The sequence below is a fragment of the Callorhinus ursinus genome, unplaced genomic scaffold (assembly GCF_003265705.2).
Source record: "Callorhinus ursinus isolate GAN/ISIS: 27379988/994484 unplaced genomic scaffold, GSC_fseal_2.0 scaffold35, whole genome shotgun sequence".
Lineage (NCBI taxonomy): Eukaryota > Metazoa > Chordata > Mammalia > Carnivora > Otariidae > Callorhinus > Callorhinus ursinus.
In genome coordinates this window covers 5,314,452-5,337,319 of record NW_027397097.1, presented here as the reverse complement: position 1 = coordinate 5,337,319, position 22,868 = coordinate 5,314,452, and the positions used below count along the sequence as shown (strand labels likewise).

At 38.7% G+C, this 22,868-nt stretch overlaps 1 protein-coding gene across 4 annotated transcripts in view; it reads right to left on the bottom strand.

Annotated features, from left to right (window-relative positions):
• The window catches only part of UVRAG (UV radiation resistance associated), a 334,168-nt gene that overhangs the window by 63,474 nt on the left and 247,826 nt on the right, over positions 1 to 22,868 (bottom strand). For all 4 annotated transcript variants that reach the window (XM_025894184.2, XM_073879729.1, XM_025894185.2 and 1 more), the window contains one exon: positions 21,052 to 21,130. In XM_025894184.2, the coding sequence (XP_025749969.1) occupies positions 21,052 to 21,130 (79 nt within the window). The remainder of the gene's footprint in view (positions 1 to 21,051; positions 21,131 to 22,868) is intronic.

The window sequence follows — 22,868 nt, the reverse complement described above, 5'->3', positions numbered from 1 at the left end:
ACCTGGGTAGCTCAGCTGGTTAAGTGGCCAACTCTTGATTCTGGCTCAGGTCATGATCCCAGGGTTCTGGGATCAAGCCCACTTTGGGCTCCATGCTCACTGGGGGGACTCTGCTTGAGATTCTTTCTCTCCCTCTCTCTCTGTCCCTCCCCCACTCACATGTGCTCTCTCTCTCAATTAAATCTTTAAAAAATTTTCTACAATTGGCATATATTATTATTGAATTTAGAGAGTATTTTTTAGAAAATATTTTAGAAAAAAGATATAGGGTGCACCAGCATAAGGATAGACATAGAGATTAATGGAATAGAGTTTAGAGTTCAGAAATAAATCCTCACATTTATAGTTAATTTTCAACAAGAATGCCAAGACAACTCAATGGGTAGAGAGTAGTTTTTTCAACAAATTTTTCTAAGACAATTGGATATTCACATGCAAAAGAATGAAATTGGACCTCTTCCCTAAACTTTACAAAAAAATTAATTCAAAATGGATCACAGACCTAAACATATGAGCTAAAACTACACAGAAGCAAACCTTGTGCTAAGCTTTCTTAGATTTTTTTTTTAACACCAAAAGCACAAGCAAGAAAAGGAAAAATAAATTTAAAAATTGAACTTTATTGTGGCGCCTGGGTGGCTCAGTCAATTAAGCATCCAATTCTTGGTTTTGGCTCAGGTCATGATCTCAGGGTCGTTAGATCGAGCCCCACACTGGGCTCTGTGCTCAGTGCAGAGTTGGCCCGAGGATTCTGTTCCTCCCTCTGCCTCTCCCTGCTCTCATGCTCTCACTCTCTCTAAAATAAATAAATAAATCTTCTTAAAAAATTGGACTTTATCAAAACTAAAAACCTTTCACCTAGCATAATTCTCTCTAGCTCCAACCATGTCATGGCGAATAGGAAGATTTCATTCCTTTTTATGGCTGAGTAAATATTCCACTGTATATTTACACACCACCTCTTCTTTATCTGTTCTTCAGTCGATGGACATTTGGGCTGTTTCTATAATTTGGCTATTGTAGATAATGCTGCTATAAACACAGTGGGGGCATGTGTCCCTTTGAATTAGTGTTTTTGTATTCTTAGGGTAAATACCTAGTAGTGCAATGGCTGGATTTTTAAGTTTTTGAGGAAATTCCATACTGTTTTCAGAGCGGCTAGACCAGTTTGCATCAACAATAGTGCAAGAGAGTTCTTCCTTCTCCACATCCTTGCCAACACTTGTTTCTTGTGTTATTGATTTTAGCCATTCTGGCTGGGGGATGGGTTAAATGCGTGATGGGGACTAGGGAGTGCTCTGGTTGTAATGAGCATCAGATGATGTATGGAAGTATTGAATTATGATATTATATACCTGAAACTAATATTACACTGTACGTTAACTAACTGGAATTTAAATAAAAACTTAAAACCTAAAAACCTTTGTGCTTCAATGGACACTATCAAAAAAGTGAAAAAAGCCTATGGAATGGGAGAAAATATTTGCACATCATACATGTGAGAAGGGACTTGTGTCTAGGTTATATAAAGTACTCTAACAACTCAATAACAAAGACAAATAATCCAACCTAAAAATGGGCAAGGAGTCTGACTGAACATTTCTCCAAAGAACATATTACAAATGTCCAATAAACCCATGAAAAGATGCACAATACCGTTAGCTGTTAGGAAAGTTCAACTCAAAACCACAATGAGATACCATGTTGCATCCAGCAGGATGACTATAATCAAAAACACAGAAAATAACAAGTGGTGGTGAGGATGGGTAAAGGGAATTGAAACTCTTATACACTGCTGCTGGGAAGGTCAAATGGTGTAGCTGCTCTAGAAAATAGTCTGGCAATTTCTCAAAATGTTAAACAGTTATCATATGGCTCTTCCACTCCTAGGTAAATAACCAAGAGAAATGAAAACATATGTCCTCACAAAGATCTGTATGTGAATGTTCATAGCAGTATTATACATAATAACCAAAAAGTGTAAACAACCCAAATGTCTACCAACTGATGAACTGATGAATAAAATGTGGTATATATCCATACACATCTTCAAAAAGCCAAAATGATTTGACAAAGAAAAGGAATGAATGATACATGCTATCACATGGATGAACCTGGAATCTATGAAAGTGTAAGAAGCCAATCTCAAAGACCACATACTCTAGGAATCTATTTATATGAAATGTCCAGAACAGGCAAATCTGTAGAAACAGAAAGTAGAATGGTGGCTGCCTAGGGATGGGGGTCTTGGGGAATAGGGAGTAAATAACGGGTACAGGGTTTCTCTGGGGGCAATAAAAATATTCTAAAGTTGACTGTGGTGATAGCTGCACAACTCAATGAATATACTAAAAACCATAGAATTGTACATTTTAAATGGATGAATTGTATGATATGTGAATTACATCACAGTAAAGTTTTCTTTAAAGATATAGGTATAGGATTTAAAAAAAAAAGTTTCTACTACATTCCTGGCAAATTTTGTAGGCAGCAGGGGGAGAAAATGGCAGTCTGACTATTAAAACATCCTTGGGATTTATATTCTCGATTCCAAGAATTAAGAAAATAAAAATACATTTTCTCCCCACATGTCATATAGATTGGACTGTATGTTGGAGAAATAGACATGAATTTAAGCTGCTGGGTGTAAGCTGGCATTGATCCCTTCTAAAGAGCTGAGCACCGTGGGCCCCACGAGTAGTCAAGGTTTAGATAAAGACCATGTCCTTGGCAGAACAGAGGTTTCCAACTGTTTTTGGAAGGAGAAGCTACTTTTACTTTCTACGAAGTCTTAAAATAACCTGAGGGGAAAGAGGTAATAGAGTAAAAGGAAGAGCGGTCATGAAGTCCCCGGGTTCTAGTCCTGGTTCTTCTATTGAACTCATGCTCTCAGCCTTCCTATCTGTAAAAGGCAGATCACTGTCTGTGACCTATCTACCTCATAGGATTGTTAAGAAGGCCCACATTTTTTAAAAATTTAAAAAAGAAAGGAAAAGAAAGGTCAGTAGGATATGGCCGGATTGACGTCAGAAGATTTGGTCTTGATTTTTGTTTGCCATTTGACAGTTTTGTCGTTCTCTGGAAGTTAGCATAGCAGCCGTTCAATTTTTTATCTCTAAAGATAGACCCGGTCAACATGCTTCATGGAGCATGAAGTGTGATGAAGAAGTAAAAGCATAATTAAAGGCCATTACATTCAAAACAAATGTAAATCATCATTAGTATTTGTAAACTGGATCCTCAAAGTGTTACTGTTAAGTCCCTGAGGTTTCAAGAAAGCAGAGAAAGACGCTTGGCTTAAGAAAAGCCAAAGGCAATAAGCAAAGAGCCCACTGATAGCAGCTGGCCTTGTACTCAACACACTGCACTGGACTTGTACTGAACATATTACCAGACTTCAAACTGTTAAGTCTCTTATATCATGTTCCAAATTTGGGGAACCAATAAGTGTGTCTTATCAGACTATGAGCAACTCAGGTGTTTTGTAGGAAATCTGGATGGCCACATTCTCTAGGATAGCAGTTCTTAAACTTTTTGGTCGCAAGATCTCTATACTTCTTAAAATTACTGAGGATGTTAAAGAACTTTTTTTAAAAATATGGGTCATTTATACCAAATGTTTACCATATTAGAAGTTACAATTGAGAAAACTTTTAAATATTTCATTTAAAAATAGGGAATTGGCTTTGTTCCTCTGCTGAATACCTCAGCTCCTGTCTGGTAGCTTTTCCCTGAAGTTCTCCACAGGTTCTGGTTCCTCTTCTCTCCCCTGCCCCTTCAGATTTTGATGATTAAGAATAAATCCGAGGGGCGGAGCAAGATGGCGGAGGAGTAGGAGACCTAGATTTCGTCTGGTCTCAGGAATTCAGCTGAATAGGGATCAAACCATTCTGAACACCTACGAACTCAACAGGAGATCAAAGAGGAGAGTAGCAACAACTCTTTGAAGAGAGAAGCGACCACTTACTGGAAGGTAGGACGTGCGGAGAAGTGAATCCGAGGCGATATTCGGGAGGATAGACGGCGGGGGAGGGGGCCTCCATCGGCCGCTTCTGGCAAGTGATAGAGCCGCGGAGCACAAAATCGGAACTTTTAGAAGTTGGCTCTGCTGAGGGACGTCGCTCCAGTGGCTAAGTGGGGAGTGGAACCCTCGCAGGAAAGTGTGGTCTCAGGACCCTTGGGGTCACAGAAAGACCGGGGGTGCCTGAGTACGGCAGAGCTCCCAGGTATCGGAGCGGGGAAGCCAGCTGCAGAGACGGAGCCGAGGCGACGGGCTCTCAGCTCGGGGTTGCCATAAACTGTGATCCGCGGCCCAGTCGGGCCACTGCTCCTCCAGCAGGGACCCAACAAGCGGCAGAGCCGGGGAGACTCCCCTTTCTCCCCCGGGAGGAGCAGCGCGGGAACGCACCGCAGGGATCTGCTGGGTTTGGAGACTCCACACGGGGTCGGGTGCCAGAGATAGAAACGCTCGGTCACAGGCCGGGTGAGCACGGAGTGTGGCCAGAGACCAGGGAGACGGGAGTGACTGCTTTTCTCTGGGGGCGCACTGAGGAGCGGGGCCCCGAGTTCTCAGCTCCTCCGGGTGGAGATTGGGAGGCCACCATTTTCGCCCTGGTCCTCCAAAGCTGTACCGAGAGCTTGCAGGGAACAAAAGCTCCTGAGAGCAAACCCGAGCAGCTTGCTTAGCCCAGATGGACAAGGGCAGGGCAATTCAGCCTCCGGCAGCATGAACAGCCAGCAAGCCAAGACCAAGTTTACCAATCGAGGAGAATGGGAGAACTCCAGCGCTAGGGGAATACTGCACATAGAATTCATGGCTTTTTTTTACCATGATTCATTAGTTCATCAAAGTTAATTTTTTTAACTGTTTTTTTTTTAATTTTTCTTTTTCCCTTTTTCAACCAACATCTTATCAATCCCTTTTTAAAAAAACCATTTTTTATTTTTCATTTTTAGAGTCATATTTTACCCGTTCATAGTAGTTACCCTTATTTTTGGCATATATATATATATATATAAGTTGTTCTCTCTTTAAAATTTTGAGATACAGTTTCTTCTAACAGATCAAAATATACCCTAAATCCCTAGTGTATGGCTTTGTTCTAGTCTCCTGCCTGATCACATTCTCTCCCTTTTTTCTTTTTTTTTTTTAAATCTTTCTTTTTTCAAACAACTTATCTTATCAATTCCTTTTATAAAATCTTTTATAATTTTCATCTTTACCGTCGTCTTCCATCCCTTCATTGTATCAACCCCTATTTTGTACATATATGTCTTTCTTCCTTTAAAATTTTAGGAAGCACTTTTTTCTAACAGACCAAAATACGCCCAAAATCTAGTGTGTGGCACTGATCTATGCACTAGGCTGATCATATTTGATCATATTCTGCTTTTTTTGTATTCTGTTTTTGTTTTTATCTTTTTTTTTTCTCTTTTTTCTTTCTTTCCCTTTCTTTTCCCCTGGTTTCAGGTCTTTTCTGATTTGTATACAGTATATTTGCTGGGGACGTTGTTAACCTGTTAGCATTTTGTTCTCTCATTCATCTATTCTCCTCTGGGCAAAATTACAAGACGAAAAAAATCACCTCAGCAAAAAGAACAAGAGGTAGTACCGTCAGCCAGGGACCTACTCAATATGGACATTAGTACGATATCGGACCTAGAGTTCAGAATCATGACTTTAAAGATACTAGCTGGGCTTGAGAAAGCGTGGAAGTTATTAGAGAAACGCTTTCTGGAGAAATAAAAGAACTAAAATCTAACCAAGTCGAAATCAAAAAGGCTATTGATGAGGTGCAATCAAAAATGGGGGCACTAACTGCTAGGATAAATGAGGCAGAAGAGAGAATCAGCGATATAGAAGACCAAATGATGGAAAATAAAGAGGCTGAGAAAAAGAGAGAGAAACAACTACAGGATGATGAGGGCAGAATTCGAGAGATAAGTGATAGGATAAGACGAAAAAACATTAGAATAATTGGGATCCCAGAAGAAGAAGAAAGAGAGAGAGGGGCAGAAGGTATATTGGAGCAAATAATAGCAGAGAACTTCCCTAATGTGAGGAAGGAAACTGGCATCAAAATCCAGGAGGCAAAGAGAACCCCTCTCAAAATCAGTAAAAATAGGTCAACACCCCGACATCTAATAGTAAAACTTACGAGTCTCAGAGACAAAGAGAAAATCCTGAAAGCAGCTCGGGAGAAGAGATATGTGACCTACAATGGTAGAAACATTAGATTGCCAACAGACCTATCCACAGAGACCTGGCAGGCCAGAAAGGACTGGCAGGATATCTTCAGAGCACTAAACGAGAAAAATATGCAGCCAAGAATACTATATCCAGCTAGGCTGTCATTGAAAATAGAAGGAGAGATAAAAAGCTTCCAGGACAAACAAAAACTAAAGGAATTTGCAATCACGAAACCAGCCCTCCAAGAAATATTGAAAGGGGTCCTCTAAGCAAAGAGAGAGCCTAAAAGCAGCATAGATCAGAAAGGAACACAGACAATATACAGTAACAGTCAACTTACAGGCAATACAATGGCACTAAATTCATACCTTTCAATAGTTACCCTGAATGTAAATGGGCTAAATGCCCCAATCAAAAGACACAGGCTATCAGATTGGATTAAAAAACAAGACCCATCAATATGCTGTCTGCAAGAGACTCATTTTAGACCCAAAGACACCCCCACATTGAAAGTGAGGGGGTGGAAAACCATTTACCATGCTAATGGACACCAAAAGAAAGCTGGGGTGGCAATCCTTATATCAGACAAATTAGATTTTAAAACAAAGACAGTAATAAGAGATGAAGAAGGACACTATATCCTACTTAAAGGGTCTATCCAACAAGAAGATCTAACAATTGTAAATATGTATGCCCCTAACATGGGAGCAGCCAATTAGATAAGGCAATTAATAACAAAAGCGAAGAAACACATTGACAACAATACAATAATAGTGGGGGACTTTAACACCTCCCTCACTGAAATGGACAGATCATCTAAGCAAAAGATCAACAAGGAAATAAAGACTTTAAATGACACACTGGACCAAATGGACTTCACAGACATATTCAGAACATTCCATCCCAAAGCAATGGAATACACATTCTTCTCTAGTGCCCATGGAACATTCTCCAGAATTGATCACATCCTAGGTCACAAATCAGGCCTCAACTGGTACCAAAAGACTGGGATTATTCCCTGCATATTTTCAGACCACAATGCTTTGATACTAGGACTCAATCACAGGAGGAAAGTCGGAAAGAACTCAAATACATGGAGGCTAAAGAGCATCCTACTAAAGAATGAATGGGTCAACCAGGAAATTAAAGAAGAATTAAAAAAATTCATGGAAACCCATGAAAATGAAAACACAACTGTTCAAAATCTTTGGGATACAGCAAAGGCAGTCCTGAGAGGAAAGTATATAGCAATACAAGCCTTTCTCAAGAAACAAGAAAGGTCTCAAATACACAACCTAACCCTACACCTAAAGGAGCTGGAGAAAGAACAGCAAAGAAAGCCTAAACCCAGCAGGAGAAGAGAAATAATAAAGATCAGAGCAGAAATCAATGAACTAGAAACCAAAAGAACAGTAGAACAGATCAACGAAACTAGGAGCTGGTTCTTTGAAAGAATTAACAAGATTGATAAACCCCTGGCCAGACTTATCAAAAAGAAAAGAGAAATGACCCAAATCAACAAAATCATGAATGAAAGAGGAGAGATCACAACCAACACCAAAGAAATACAAACAATTATAAGAACATATTATGAGCAACTCTATGCCAGCAAATTAGATAACCTGGAAGAAATGGGTGCATTCCTAGAGATGTATCAACTACCAAAATTGAACCAGGAAGAAATAGAAAACCTGAACAGACCTATATCCACTAAGGAAATTGAAGCAGTCATCAAAAATCTCCCAAGAAACAAAAGCCCAGGGCCAGATGGCTTCCCAGGGGAATTCTATAGGACATTTAAAGAAGAATTAATACCTATTCTCCTGAAACTGTTCCAAAAAATAGAAATGGAAGGAAAACTTCCAAATTCATTTTATGAGGCCAGCATTACCTTGATCCCAAAACCTGACAAAGACCCCATCAAAAAGGAGAATTAGAGACCAATATCCTTGATGAACATGGATGCAAAAATTCTCACCAAAATACTAGCCAATAGGATCCAACAGTACATTAAAAGGATTATTCACCATGACCAAGTTGGATTTATCCCTGGGCTGCAAGGCTGGTTCAACATCCGCAAATCAACCAACGTGATACAATACATTAACAAAAGAAAGAACAAGAATCATATGATCCTCTCAATAGATGCAGAAAAAGCATTTGACAAAGTACAGCATCCTTTCTTGACCAAAACTCTTCAGAGTATAGGGATAAAGGGTACATACCTCAATATCCTAAAAGCCATCTATGAAAAACCTACAGCGAATATCATTCTCAATGGGGAAAAGCTGAGAGCTTTTCCCCTAAGGCCAGGAACGCGGCAGGGATGTCCACTCTCACCACTGCTATTCAACATAGTATTAGAAGTCCTAGCCACAGCAATCAGACAACAAAAAGAAATCAAAGGCATCCAAATCGGCAAAGAGGAAGTCAAACTCTCACTCTTTGCAGATGATATGATACTGTATGTGGAAAACCCAAAAGACTCCACCCCAAAACTGCTAGAACTCATACAGGAATTCAGTCAAGTAGCAGGCTATAAAATCAATGCACAGAAATCAGTGGCATTCCTATACACCAACAACAAGACAGAAGAGAGACAAATCAAGGAGTCGATCCCATTTACAATTGCACCCAAAACCATAAGATACCTAGGAATGAATTTAACCAAAGAGGCAAAGGATCTGTACTCAGAAAACTATAAAATACTCATGAAAGAAATTGAAGAAGACACAAAGAAATGGAAAAACGTTCCATGCTCATGGATTGGAAGAACAAACATTGTGAAGATGTCAGTGCTACCTAGAGCAATCTACACATTCAATGCAATTCCCATCAAAATACCATCCACCTTTTTCAAAGAAATGGAACAAATAATCCTAAAATTTGTATGGAACCAGAAGAGACCCCGAATAGCCAGAGGAATATTGAAAAAGAAAAGCAAAGCTGGCGGCATCACAATTCCGGACTTCCAGCTCTATTACAAAGCTGTCATCATCAAGACAGTATGGTACTGGCACAAAAACAGACACATAGATCAATGGAACAGAATCGAGAGCCCAGAAATGGACCCTCAACTCTATGGTCAACTTATCTTTGACAAAGCAGGAAAGAATGTCCAATGGAAAAAAGACCGTCTCTTCAACAAATGGTGTTGGGAAAATTGGACAGCCACATGCAGAAGAATGAAACTGGACCATTTCCTTACACCACACACAAAAACAGACTCCAAATGGTTGAAAGACCTAAATGTGAGACAGGAGTCCATCAAAATCCTAAAGGAGAACACAGGTAGCAACCTCTTCGACCTCAGCCACAGCAACTTCTTCCTAGAAACATCACCAAAGGCAAGGGAAGCAAGGGCAAAAATGAACTGTTGGGATTTCATCAAGATAAAAAGCTTTTGCACAGCAAAAGAAACAGTCCACAAAACCAAAAGACAACCGACAGAAGAGGAGAAAATATTTGCAAATGACATATCAGATAAAGGGCTAGTATCCAAAATCTATAAAGAACTTATCAAACTCAACACCCAAAGAACAAATAATCCAATCAAGAAATGGGCAGAAGACATGAACAGACATTTTTCCAAAGAAGACATCCAAATGGCCAACAGACACATGAAAAAGTGCTCAACATTGCTCAGCATCAGGGAAATCCAAATGAAAACCTCAATGAGATACCACCTCACACCCGTCAGAATGGCTAAAAATAACAAGTCAGGGAACGACAGATGTTGGCGGGGATGTGGAGAAAGGGCAACCCTCCCACACTGTTGGTGGGAATGCAAGCTGGTGCAACCCTTCTGGAAAACAGTATGGAGGTTCCTCAAACAGTTGAAAATAGAGCTACCATACGATCCAGCAATTGCCCTACTGGGTATTTACCACAAAGATACAAATGTAGGGATCCGAAGGGGTATGTGCACCCCAATGTTTATAGCAGCAATGTCCACAACAGCCAAACTGTGTAAAGAGCCAAGATGTCCATCGACAGATGAATGGATAAAGAAGATGTGGTATATATACACAATGGAATATTATGCAGCCATCAAAAGGAATGAGATCTTGCCATTTGCAACGACGTGGATGGAACTGGAGGGTGTTATGCTGAGTGAAATAAGTCAATCAGAGAAAGACATGTATCATATGACCTCACTGATATGAGGAATTCTTAATCTCAGGAAACAAACTGAGTGTTGCTGGAGTGGTGGGGAGTGGGAAGGATGGGGTGGCTGGGTGATAGACATTGGGTAGGGTATGTGCTATGGTAAGCGCTGTGAATTGTGCAAGACTGTTGAATCACAGATCTGTACTTCTGCAACAAATAATGCAACATATGTTAAGAAAAAAGAAAAAGAAGAAGATAGCAGGAGGGGAAGAATGAAGGGGAGTAAGTCAGATGGGGAGACGAACCATAAGAGACGATGGACTCTGAAAAACTGAGGGTTCTAGAGGGGAGGAGGGTAGGGGGATGGGTTAGCCTGGTGATGGGTATTCAAGAGGGCACGTTCTGCATGGAGCACTGGGTGTTATGCACAAACAATGAATCATGGAACACTACATCAAAAACTAATGATGTAATACATGGTGATTAACATAACAATAAAAATTTTTAAAAAAATATTTCATTTAAAAATAACAATAGAGGGGTACCTGGGTGGCTCAGTTGGTTAAGTGTCTGCCTTCAGCTCAGGTCATAATCCCAGTGTCCTGGGATCAAGTCGTGTTTTGGGCTCCCTGTGCAGCAGGGAGTCTGCTTCTCACTCTCCCTCTGCCCCTACACCCTGCCCCCCCATGCTTGCTCTTTCGCTCCCCCCACCTCAAATAAATAAAATCTTAAAAAAAATCAATTACTTGTTAATATAAATAATTTAAACGAAAAACAAGCATATTTTCTAAAAAAAGAAATTTAGATGAGTGACATTGTTATACATTTTTGCAAGTGTCTTTTGCAATGTCTACCTTAACAGAAGACAGCTGGATTTCATATATCCTTCTGCATTCATTTTGTTATGCATATGTTTGCATATGTTGTTTCCTAAGAAAATCCAGCCTCATACAGATAATATAGTTGGAAAAGAAAGGAGTATTTTAATAGCCTTTCGGATAATTATGGATATTCTTCTCTAATACTACCCCAAACTCAACAAGTAGTTGTTTTATTTTATTTTTTTAAGATTTTATTTTTAAGTTATTTCTATACCCAATGTGGGACTCAAACTCACAGCCCTGAGATCAAGAGTTGCATGCTCTACTGACTAAGCCAGCCAGGCAACCCTCAACAAGTAGTAGCTTCTTAAATGTTAGTTATCAGTGTAGAATCTGAAACCACACCAATATACTTTTCACATCTGTTACATTAAAATCTTTTTTTTTTTTTGCATTTTAAATAAGAGGTCTTTACCTACACCTGATTTCACAGCATCATATACTGGTCACTTGGAAAATATTGGCTAACTAGTTATATAGATTTTAAATGTTGACACATTCATTACACAATATTTAAAAATCACATTTGTTAAATACCACTACCAATCTCATCAAAAACACCCTTAAGGAATGGAAAGCTGTCAATCTCATGGCAGCAAACACAAGTTTTCCAAAATACTAATTTTCATTTAAAATCTTAAATTTTATCATCAGTTGATTTCCTTTGAGAGGCTCACTTCACTCGTTTTTGAAAGAGTATTTTTCAAATACCTAAGTCTGAATAGTTTGTTGGTTTAGTCATTCTTTCAAGTAAAGATGGTGCTCCATGAAAAACCAGGTAGTTTAGTTGGCAACTCAACTGCACAAGTGCTTTTCCTTGAAACACCATTATACTTCAGTATGCAGCAGAAGTGCTTTATGTCTATTTCCATTTCCATCACACAGAATACTGAAAAGATATGTACTTAAGGGTCAATAATTTTACTACTTCATCAAAGGCATTCTTAAATGCAACTGGCTTTTCTTTTTTTTAAAATAAGTTTGTTGGAAGTGTCCCCTTTTCTTATTTTAGGTCAACATGTTCACTTATGTTCTGTATCCTATTTCCTCTCCCCTTCTCAAAGACTTTACTCCTTCAAGTATGCCTTCTTTATCTTGTATTGATAATTTCTCTCTTTATTTGATCACTCTCACCAGCATATAAACATGGCCTGCTATTTCCCATCTTAAAAAAAACAAATTCCACATTCTCACAAAGCAAATAAACAAACAAAAAAAAACCAAGGACCTTCTCCTAACCCCAGTCTTTTCCAATTATGAACCCATTTATCTATCTCACTTCACAAAAAACACCTCAAAAAGTGTCTACAATCAATGTCACTTCTTCACTTCCTATTCACTCTTCAGCACACCTAATGATCTACTGAAATAGCTTGTCAACGGCTTCCATGTTCCCAAGTCTACTGCATGCTTCATCTTATGGTAGAGTTTGACATAGCTGATGACTCCTCCCTTCCAGAAATTTACTTCTTTTAGTTTCCAAATTATTACTTTCTCCTGGTTTTCTCTCCTACCTGATTGGTTATTCCTCTCAGTCTTTGCTAGGACATCCTCTTCTGCCCAACTGCTAAATGTGATTTCCCAGACTAAATCCCATTCTGTGTTTCTGTCCGTATTTGTCTTTCTCCTCAGATCTGCATTCTCTCCCTGGTTGATATCATCCAGTTCCATGTATTTAAATATCATCTTTATATTGATGACTCCCAAATTTGTATCTCCACAACTGACCTCCTTATCCCGAGTTCCAGACCCAAAGACCCTCTTGCCTATTTGATGACTCTACTTGGATTTCTTTTCTTTCTTTCTTTTTTTTTTTAAAGATTTTATTTATTTATTTATTTGAGAGAGAGACCGCAAGAGCAGGGTGGAGGGGCAGAGGGAGAGGGAGAAGCAGGCTTCCTGCTGAGCAGGGAGCCTGACGCAGGGCTAGATCCCAGGACCCTGGGGTCATGACCTAAACTGAAGGCAGATGCTTAATGACTGAGCCACCCAGGTGCCCCTCTACTTGGACTTGTAAAAGGTAACTGAAACTTAACAGTGCCAAAGCAAAACTTTTGGTTTCCCTACCCCCATCTCCTAGATCCTTCCCTATCTCAATAAATGGCACTTCCATCCATCCAGTTGTTCATACACAAAGCCTAGGAGTCACCCATGATTAGTCCCTTTCCTTCAATTGCCACATTCAATCCATTAGCTCATCTCCCATTATATAATCTTATTTTTTATTAATATATAATTGACATGAAACATCATATTAGTTTCAGGTGTACAACATAATGATTCGATAGGTGTATATGTTGTAAAATGATCATCACAATTCGTCTAGTCATCCATCACCACAAAAAATAGTTACTATTTTTTTTCTTAGGGTGGGAATTTTAAGATATATGGACCATCTCTAACAATGATTTGACTTACGATTTTTCAATGTTATGAGTTATGGAAGGTGTGAAAGTGATGCAGATTCACCAGAAACCGTATTTCGAAATCTGAATTTTGATCTTTTCCCAGGCTGGTGATATGTGGTACGATCCTCTCTCATGATGCTGGGCAGCAGCAGAGAGCTACAGCTCCGTGAGCCATGTGATCACAATGGTAAACAACTGATACTTTTACCAACCGTTTTGTCCCCATAAAACCATTCTGTCACTTTCAGTAGAGTATTCAATAAATTACATGAGATATTCAATACTTTATTACAAAATGGGCTTTGTGTTAGATGACTGTGCGCAACTGTAGGCTAATGTAAGTATTCTGAGTATGTTTAAAGTAGGCTAGGCTAAGCTATGACATTCAGTAAGTTAGTTGTATTAAATACATTTTGGACATGGTATTTTTAACTTATAATGGGTAATGGTAATCAGACTGTAAGCCCATCACAAGTCAAGGAAGATCTGTACTTTCTTAGCAACTTTTTTTTAAAGATTTATTTATTTATTTGAGAGAGACAGAGACAGTGAGAGAGAGCATGAGTGGGGAGGAGAGCCCTACGGGACTCGGGGCTCTATCCCAGGACCTTAGGATCATGACCTGAACTGAAAGCAGACACTTAATCAACTGAGCCACCCAGGCGCCCCTCTTAGCAACTTTAAATATACGATACAGTTTTATTTACTATAGTTACCATGCTGTACATTACATCCCCAGGACTTATTTATTGTATAACCAGAAGTTGTACATTTGACCACTTTCAGACATTTTACTCACTCCTTAACTCCCTCACCTCCGGCAACCACCAAACATTCTCTGTGCCTGAGTTCGATTTTTGTTTTAAGATTCCACATATAAATGAGATCATTTGGCATTTGTCTCTCTCTACCTGACTTGTTTCACTTTGCATAATACCCTCAAATCCATCCATTTGTTGCAAATGGCAGGATTTCTTTCATTATGGCTGAATAATGTTCCACGAAGTGTGTGTGTGTGTGTGTGTGTTCACATACCACACTTTCTTTATCCTTTCATCCACTGATGGACATTTAGGTTGTTTTCATATCTTAGCGATTGTAAATAATGCAAAAATGAACATGTGGATAAAGATACCTTTCAGAGTTAGTGTTTTCATTTTCTTTGGTTAAATAGCCAGAAGTGTAATTGCCAGATCATATGGTAGTTTTATTTTGAATTTTTTGAGGAGCTTCCACATTGTTTTCCATTCTGGCTGCACCAATTTACATTCCTGCCAACAGTGCACAAGTGCTTCCTTTTCTCTACATACTTGCCAACACTTGCTAATTCTTGCCTTTTGATAATAGTGAAGTGGTATCTCATTGTGGTGTTGATTTGCATTTCCCTGCGGATTAGTGAGGTTTAGCACCACCCACCACATATTTTAGATCTGTTCAATTCTCTATCCCTACTATCCTAGCCCAAGCTACCCTCAACCCTCATCAGGTCTTTTGAAATAGCCCTCGCACTGGTACCGTACTTCTATTCTAGTTCTCTATAATTCATGAGAGCAGGAAGAACAGTCTTTGAAAAAATAAATCAAGCCATTCTCCTGCTTAAATTATTCTTTGTATTTAGAATATATTTAGAATAAAATTCAAACTCTTCATAATCTCTAAGGCCTTATATGATATGCTCCCTGGCTACCTCTCTCCGTACTTACTATACCCCTATCACATTAGCCATCTACACAACAAGCTCTTTCCTACATCAGGATTTCTGCACTAACTGTTCCCATGACCTTAACTTACTGTTTCCTAGCTCTCTGCATGGCTGGTTATTTGTCATATCCACGTCTTAGCTCAATATCGCTTCCTCAATAAGGCTTATTTGACAAGGTTATCTAAAGCACGTCCCTCTCCAGTTACTTCCCATTATATTGCCTAAATGATTTCTATTACAGCACTTACCGCAAATCTAAGATTATTTTGTTTACTGTCTGTCTTTCCATTAGCTTATAAGTTTAATGAGACAGTTTCTTTTCTTTTTTTTAAAAACAGCTTTATTCTGATATAACTCACCTACCATAAAATTCACCCATTTGAAGTGTATACTCCAATGGTATTTAGTATATTAATTTTTTCAAATTACAATAAAATATATTGCATAATATATGTCACTTTGGCCATTTTTAAACTATTTTTAAGTGTATAATTCAGTGGCATCATCATTACATTCACAATGTTATGGAACCATCAACACTATCTTCTTCCAAAATTTTTTCATCACCCCAAACAGAAACTGTAACAGCATTAAGTAATAACTCTCCCATTTCCCCTTTTCCCAGCTCCCAGTAACCTCTAATCTACTTTCTGTCTCTATGCATTTGCCTAGTCCAGATAATTCATATAAGCGGAACTATACAATATTTGTATTTTTGTACCTGGCTTATTTATGAGGCAGGGATCTTGTGTGTCTTATTCACTGCTCTCTCAGCTGAGACCTAACTCAGAATATATAGCACATGGTAGAGGCACAACAAATACTGGTTGACTCAATTCATCAATTTTAAGCAAGTCACAATTTTTCTGGATCTCAGTTTCTTAACTGTGTATAACCATATATTCATTAAACATTTTTTTGAGACTTTATAGTGTTTCAAGCATTGTGCTTACTCACTGAAATATCATAATGTGCAAAATAGCTGTCTCTGCTCAATGAACATTCAGTTTCTTTCCTATCTGGGAATGTCATCTTCTTTGATTCTGTTCACTTTTAGGATGGAAATACAGTGGACCATTGAATAAGGGTTATGGATGCTAACTGCCCACACAGTTGAAAACCGCATTTATCTTTTGACTCCCCAAAACCTAACTACTAATTGCCTATTGTTGACTGGAAGGCTTACCAATAACATAACCAGTTGATTAACACATATTCTGTATATGTATTACATACCGTGTACTTACTCTTATAATATGCTAGAGAAAAGAAATTGTTATTAAGTAGTAAGAAAGAGAAAATACATTTGTAGTACTGCCCTTAGCAAAAAAAAAAAAAAAAAAATCCATATTTAAGTGGACCCTCACAGTTCAAATCCATGTTATTTTAAGGGTCAACTGTATATAGAACAATGAAGCATACGGAAGTAAGGGAATCTCTGCCTCACCTGTCAGAATACGTGATCCTAACTGGAGTGACAGATGTCAAAAGCCATACTGTCTTCAAATTCATTTAACATTAGCTGCACCTTTCATTCTGTAGGGTGATAATGAGGGTCATGTGGATATATATATATATATATATATGTGTGTGTGTTTCAAACTATAAAACTCTCCATAAATGTAAGGTAAAAGTATTGTAATTTTTGATTTATTACTTTTTATGCTCTGGGAACTAAAAGCAAACTACTGCACTATATACAAATTCTAATGTAATGTACTTATAAACTTACTGACAAACGTGGCAGAACCTGGTTTTTTAAATCAATGTTAATTATACTGTGCCTGAATTTTGCCAGGCCTGTTCCTATAGTGTTACATGTTGACCAACAAAGAAAGCTATTTCCAGACAAAGGGGCTGATGGTACTAAAAACAAAGCACTATGCTTTATTCACTTTCAATACCCAGCACAGCACACACACATACCTTTAAACCGCAATGACACGAAGAGGGCAAGCAGGCCTTACCAACCCTCTCAGCTCTTCAAACAACACTTGAGGATTTCTACTTGAAGGCCTGTCTTCCTAAGCTTGTGCTTTCAAAACGGGCTGGACTGATCCCAAATACTGAAGTAACAAATATTACTAAATTCTGTCATTTCCTCTACCAAAAAAGTGATTTTACTACTACTTCTGGTTGTGATGAAAGGTCCTATTGACTATTCAAATCCGCAACCAAGTTATGGGATGCAGTATTAAATGACTTCACTCCTTTTTCTCTGGCACTTTAACACATGCCAATGCTTTCATCCACCTCCACTAACCTGGCTTATAAATTACTGAGGTGGGGCCATTTTAATAGTATGATTTGTTCACATCTCTAGAGATGGGGTACAAATGAGACTGGCTGAGAAGACAAACTCTCCTTTGACAACATGTATTAGTATGTAAAGTATAGAAAAATAAATCTTCAAAAAGTTGGATATTTTTTACTGAAATAAAATGTGGTTAGGGCCATACTAATTAATGGTTCTTTGATTTGTTATAAATTGAAATGTAATAAAATGATGGTATTAAAGACAAAATGAAACATTCCCCAAGAAATAGTAAAAGATGGAACATAAACAGTTGAAGCAAAAAAAGGTTAAAGGTCACAAATTTGCTAAAAAGTTTCTTTCTAAATTGTCAGAAGGGGACTCCTGAATGCACTCTGAAACCTAAGAAAATTTGTTTATAAAAAAAGTTTATTGTTCTCTCCTTTTAAAACTGCCACAGAGTGATGAAAAAACATCAGAGAGCAAGATGCTTGTTCTCTCTGGATTTAAAGGAGTTAACTTATCCATCTCAAACCCACACACAAGTGACAAGTGTAGTCACTCAAATCTTCAAAAAGATTATTAAGTTGCAGAGGATACAAAATAACTAAAAACTACGAATTGCTTAAACAGATGAATAAAACTAGTTCAGCATGCTTGTGGCCTTAGTTCAGTTAAAAATAAAGTCAGAAGCTTCTTGGGAAGTGCTCCAAAGTGAGGACCAAACAGGTACTAGAGTTAAGAGTCTGAGATGCAGGGTTGACTTTCCCAAATTTTCCACTACACACAGCCTCCATCTTTGTCTTGTTTTCAAAGCAAGCTGGGCTATCCGTCGAACCTCTCTCTCTCTTTTTTTAAGATTTTATTTATTTATTTTTTTGAGAGAGAGAGAGAGAGAGGGAGAGCGAGCACATGAGAGGGAAGAGGGTCAGAGGGAGAAGCAGACTCGCCGCCGAGCAGGGAGCCCGATGTGGGACTCGATCCCGGGACTCCAGGATCATGACCCAAGCCGAAGGCAGCCGCCCAACCAACCGAGCCACCCAGGAGCCCTGTAGAACCTCTTTCACCATACTCTGGCATTCTTATTGGGCCCACAGAAGAAAGAACTCAATGTGTGTATGCCTCCATGTGGATATATGTGTATGTGTGCACGTATGCACATACAAGTATGTGTCTTCAGCTGAGATTTACCAGGAAATCCAGGCATTTTGGCTTTACCTTAATCAGCAGTAGGCTCCACCTGGAATGTTCCAAGAGACTTGGGAGCTTTGTGTAGGTACTCAGGGCAAGAAACAGAAAATAGGGCAAGGAGAAACAAATCTCTGCATTCAGATCAGAACTTAGGTCCACCAACTCTTCTGACATCTTGCCCCCCAGACTCTGGACTCATGTGCCCTTTTCCACATTGGCTGACTTCACCTGGAGATACTCTCTAATTTACTTAGACCTCTTCTCCCTTCATGCACTCTTAGTTAGGCCACATCTGTCTAAGCACTGCCTTTTCCATAGTACGACAACTATAATCAGTAGCATAAGACAGCCTTGAAATTAAGTCCTCTTTCTTTCTTTCTTTCTTTCTTTCTTCCTTCCTTCTCTTTTCTTTCTTCTTTCTTTCTTTCTTTCTTTCTTTCTTTCTTTCTTTCTTTCTTTCTTTCTTTCTTTCTTTCTTTCTTTCTTTCTTCCTTTCTTCCTTTCTTCCTTTCTTCCTTTCTTCCTTTCTTCCTTTCTTTCTTTTTCCTTCCTTCCTTCCCTCCCTCCCTCCCTCTCTCTCTCTTTCTTTCTCTTTTTTAAGCAGGCTCTATGCCCAACATGTGGCTTGAACTCATGACCCCGAGAGCAAGAGTAGCATGCTCCACCAACTGAGCCAGCCGGGTGCCCCTAAAGTCCTATTTCTTAGACTAAGGTACTTTTCTGCCAAAAATGGATGGAGGGAAAGCATCAGGTGTGGGAAGAATGGCACATGGAAAGATGAGTCACAGGCCAGAGACTGTGAGCAAGGCTGCCTGCCTAGAGTAAAGAACATGGGCTGGAACGGCAGTAATAAGAAAGCAGTATGACTGAGAGGGCAATGAGTATGAGCTTATAAAGCAAATGATTAACTAAAGACTGCAGAGTAGAAATTTGATCCAATATCAGAAAAGGGTAAGAATCTGGGGCGCCTGAGAGGCTCAGTCAGTTCTTTCCTCTGTAGGAGGCTCAGGTCATGATCCCAGGGTCCTGGGATCGAGCCCCGCATCAGGCTCCCTGCTCGGTGGGAAGCCTGCTTCTCCCTCTCCTCCCCGCTTATGTTCCTGCTCTCGCTGTGTCTCTCTCTCTGTCAAATAAATAAATAAAATCTTAAAAAAAAAAAGGATAAGAATCTAAATAAAAATCAAATTAAAAAACATTAAACTGATATTTGATGAGGGATAGCAAGGCAAAGATGATACCATAGGGAGGAATAAATCAAGAAAGAATAAGGGGAACTGTTCAGTGAGTCTTTAGATTCACATGGATAAAAGGCAGCCTTTTAAAAACAAAAATATCATAAACCTTCTTGCTCCTATTAAAAGAAAAGGTCTGGGTGCCTGGGTGGCTCAGATGGTTAAGTGTCTGCCTTCGGCTCAGGTCATGATCCCAGGGTCCTGGGATTGAGTCCCGCATCGGGCTCCCTGCTCAGCGGGGAGCCTGCTTCTCCCTCTGCCTCTCTCTGTCTCTTATGAATAAATAAATAAAATCTTTAAAAAAAAAAAGAAAAGGTCTGAGGATACAGCTGATAATGTCTTTAAATAACAGTCAAACTGTGGATACTCATCCATGTAATATTCCAATTGGGTATGTCCAAATAAAAACAAAGCACTGAAGCTGATCTTCCTTTACAACTAGAAAATATATGAAATGTCTACCTCTTGGAAGTACAATCAAGTATGCTAAAGAAATACTGCATATTTCTTTCAGGAAAATGCAAACCCAAGCATCTGTTAGTCTTTCTACAGCATATGGAAAGACTTTATTTAAATGAGATACTAACTGGCTTAATGTTGAGAGAGTCACAAAAACCCCAGATGGGTTGGAAGGACCACGTGGTTGGTCTTTTCTTTTGGTTCTTGCATAATAAGGTGAGGAGACCATTAAGGACTTGCCAAAGGCACTAAACTTTTACTCCATAAACAAATCCCAATGCAAAATGAGTTCCTAAAAGTGGTGATCTAAGAGAAGAAAGCTGTCTGAGAAGCTACAGAGGAAAGAAGTTATAAACACACATTCAAGTACAGTCCACTAGCAAGTAACAACTTAGTAAAGGGCTTCCGAGTTTAGTAGGGTTTCAATGTGCACCCATTGCTTCTCAGTAGTATTTATAATGGCATGAAATAAGACTGTGGCCAAAAAAGAACTTCACATTATCACCGCAACTGTTTAAATAAAATAATCAACCACAGTACTTATTTATAAAGAAACAAGGTCAGCAATCCAAAGAAGTAGGTTGTATGTGAGAAGTAGAGAAGAAGTGAAGAGAAGTTACTTACCTGTGCTATATTTTTGTTCAGAAGATAGACACCATAATCGAATTGTAACTTCTCCCCTCCTTTTGGATATAATGGAAACCTAAAAAAAAATTAAGTAGGATCAGAAATTTTCCAAAGCTTGACTAAAACAACCTCCAAGTTGTTGACAAAGATAGAAGTTCCTTGAATACAGCATAAATATCTGGAGACTTGGACTACACCACTTGGTTATAGTCACTGCAACCTATTATCTTAATATCTTCATAATTGGTCAAATCAGATCAATGGTTGCTTTGTTTCAAAAAAAAAATTGAGGTGGCTTAGTTGGTTGAGGGTCCATCGGACTCTCAGTTTCGGCTCAGGTCATGATCTCAGGGTGGTGAATCTGAGCCCCACAATGCGCTCTATGTGCTTAGAGGGGAGTCTGTTAGGGATTCTTTCTCTCCCTTTCCTCTGCCCCTCCCCCCCCCACACGCACGTGCTCTCTTTCTCTGTCTCTCAAATAAATAAATATTTTCATGCAATTGAGTAGGTCATGCAACAAGGGACTAATACATAAAAAAGTGACCCACTAAGCCCAAGGAGTTGAGGCTACTATGTTTCATATTTACGTATCATAAGTTTACCACCCTAAAATTAAGATCCTAGAAGCTTTTTCCTCCAATACTTTGGGCCTGACATCTCAACTTCTATTAAATAGAAAAGAAGATTAAGGGGGAAAAAAAATCAGACTTGAAAGTAACATATAAGATTTCTGTTTCTTTCAAGGTGGCCAGTCAAATCAACAGTACTAATGAGTGAAAATTCATCCAAAATTCATTCACATCCACAGGGGTGGATATTTGTTGTTATTCCTCCAAGGCAATGTCATGCCACAGAGCTCTCATAAGACTTTCCATTTTAACCTGACTCACTGAATTAACAAAGGCATGAGATTTGTGGATCTACCAAGATGATGTTATTTTAGAAAACAAGTTTCCCTCGCTGTTACCTTTTTCCTATCCCTGCAAATGAAGAAGAAATGGTTATATTCTACCCATAGTTTCCCCATTCTCAAGACTAAGCATACATTTCTATCCTCTGAAATAAACACACAAACACAGATCAATCACAATTCAGATACGATCAAGAAGAAAACTTCACCTTCCTTAGTTTTGCAATATATGATTATTCTCAAAAATAAAATAATCCTATTGAAATGAATGGAAGGTGACAATTAGAGGATATTCTTAATTTCAATTGCCCGAGGGAAAGATACATTCCATACAATTTGGTGGATATTGTTTTCCAGGAAAAATAAAATAAAGGAAATAATGAAAAACCTTTATGTTAAATTCTTGAAAACTGTTGATTACAGTTTCCGAAAGGTAAATTCATTGTGCTATAAAATTACAGGCACTGGAGTTTGAGCAAGATCATAAACTTTCTTTTTTCTTTACTAAAGAACACCAAATGCTTCATACATCCATCAAGAAGATACAGCTTTGTATTTAACTGAAGCAGCAAAAAATAAACTAGGCCATGTGGTATGGCCCTAAATTGAGATACATAAAAATAACAGCAAATTCAGGATAAGCAAAGCGCAATACTAGGCTTTCCCAGGGTGTTTGGGAATCATCCAAATTTGTATGAGGTAGCTTGCAAAGAAACTACCTAATTGCAAAGACATACTAACACAGGAGCCTCTGGAAGGAATCGAGTGGAGCCCTAAAGCTCTGTATTACGGTAGTTGTTATTCTGTGAACCATCACATGTAGACTATCTGCACAGCTCTCCGACCCCACATATATCTCCACTTTCGAGTTATCAATACAGAGACAGTTTTAAATGTTAGAAGA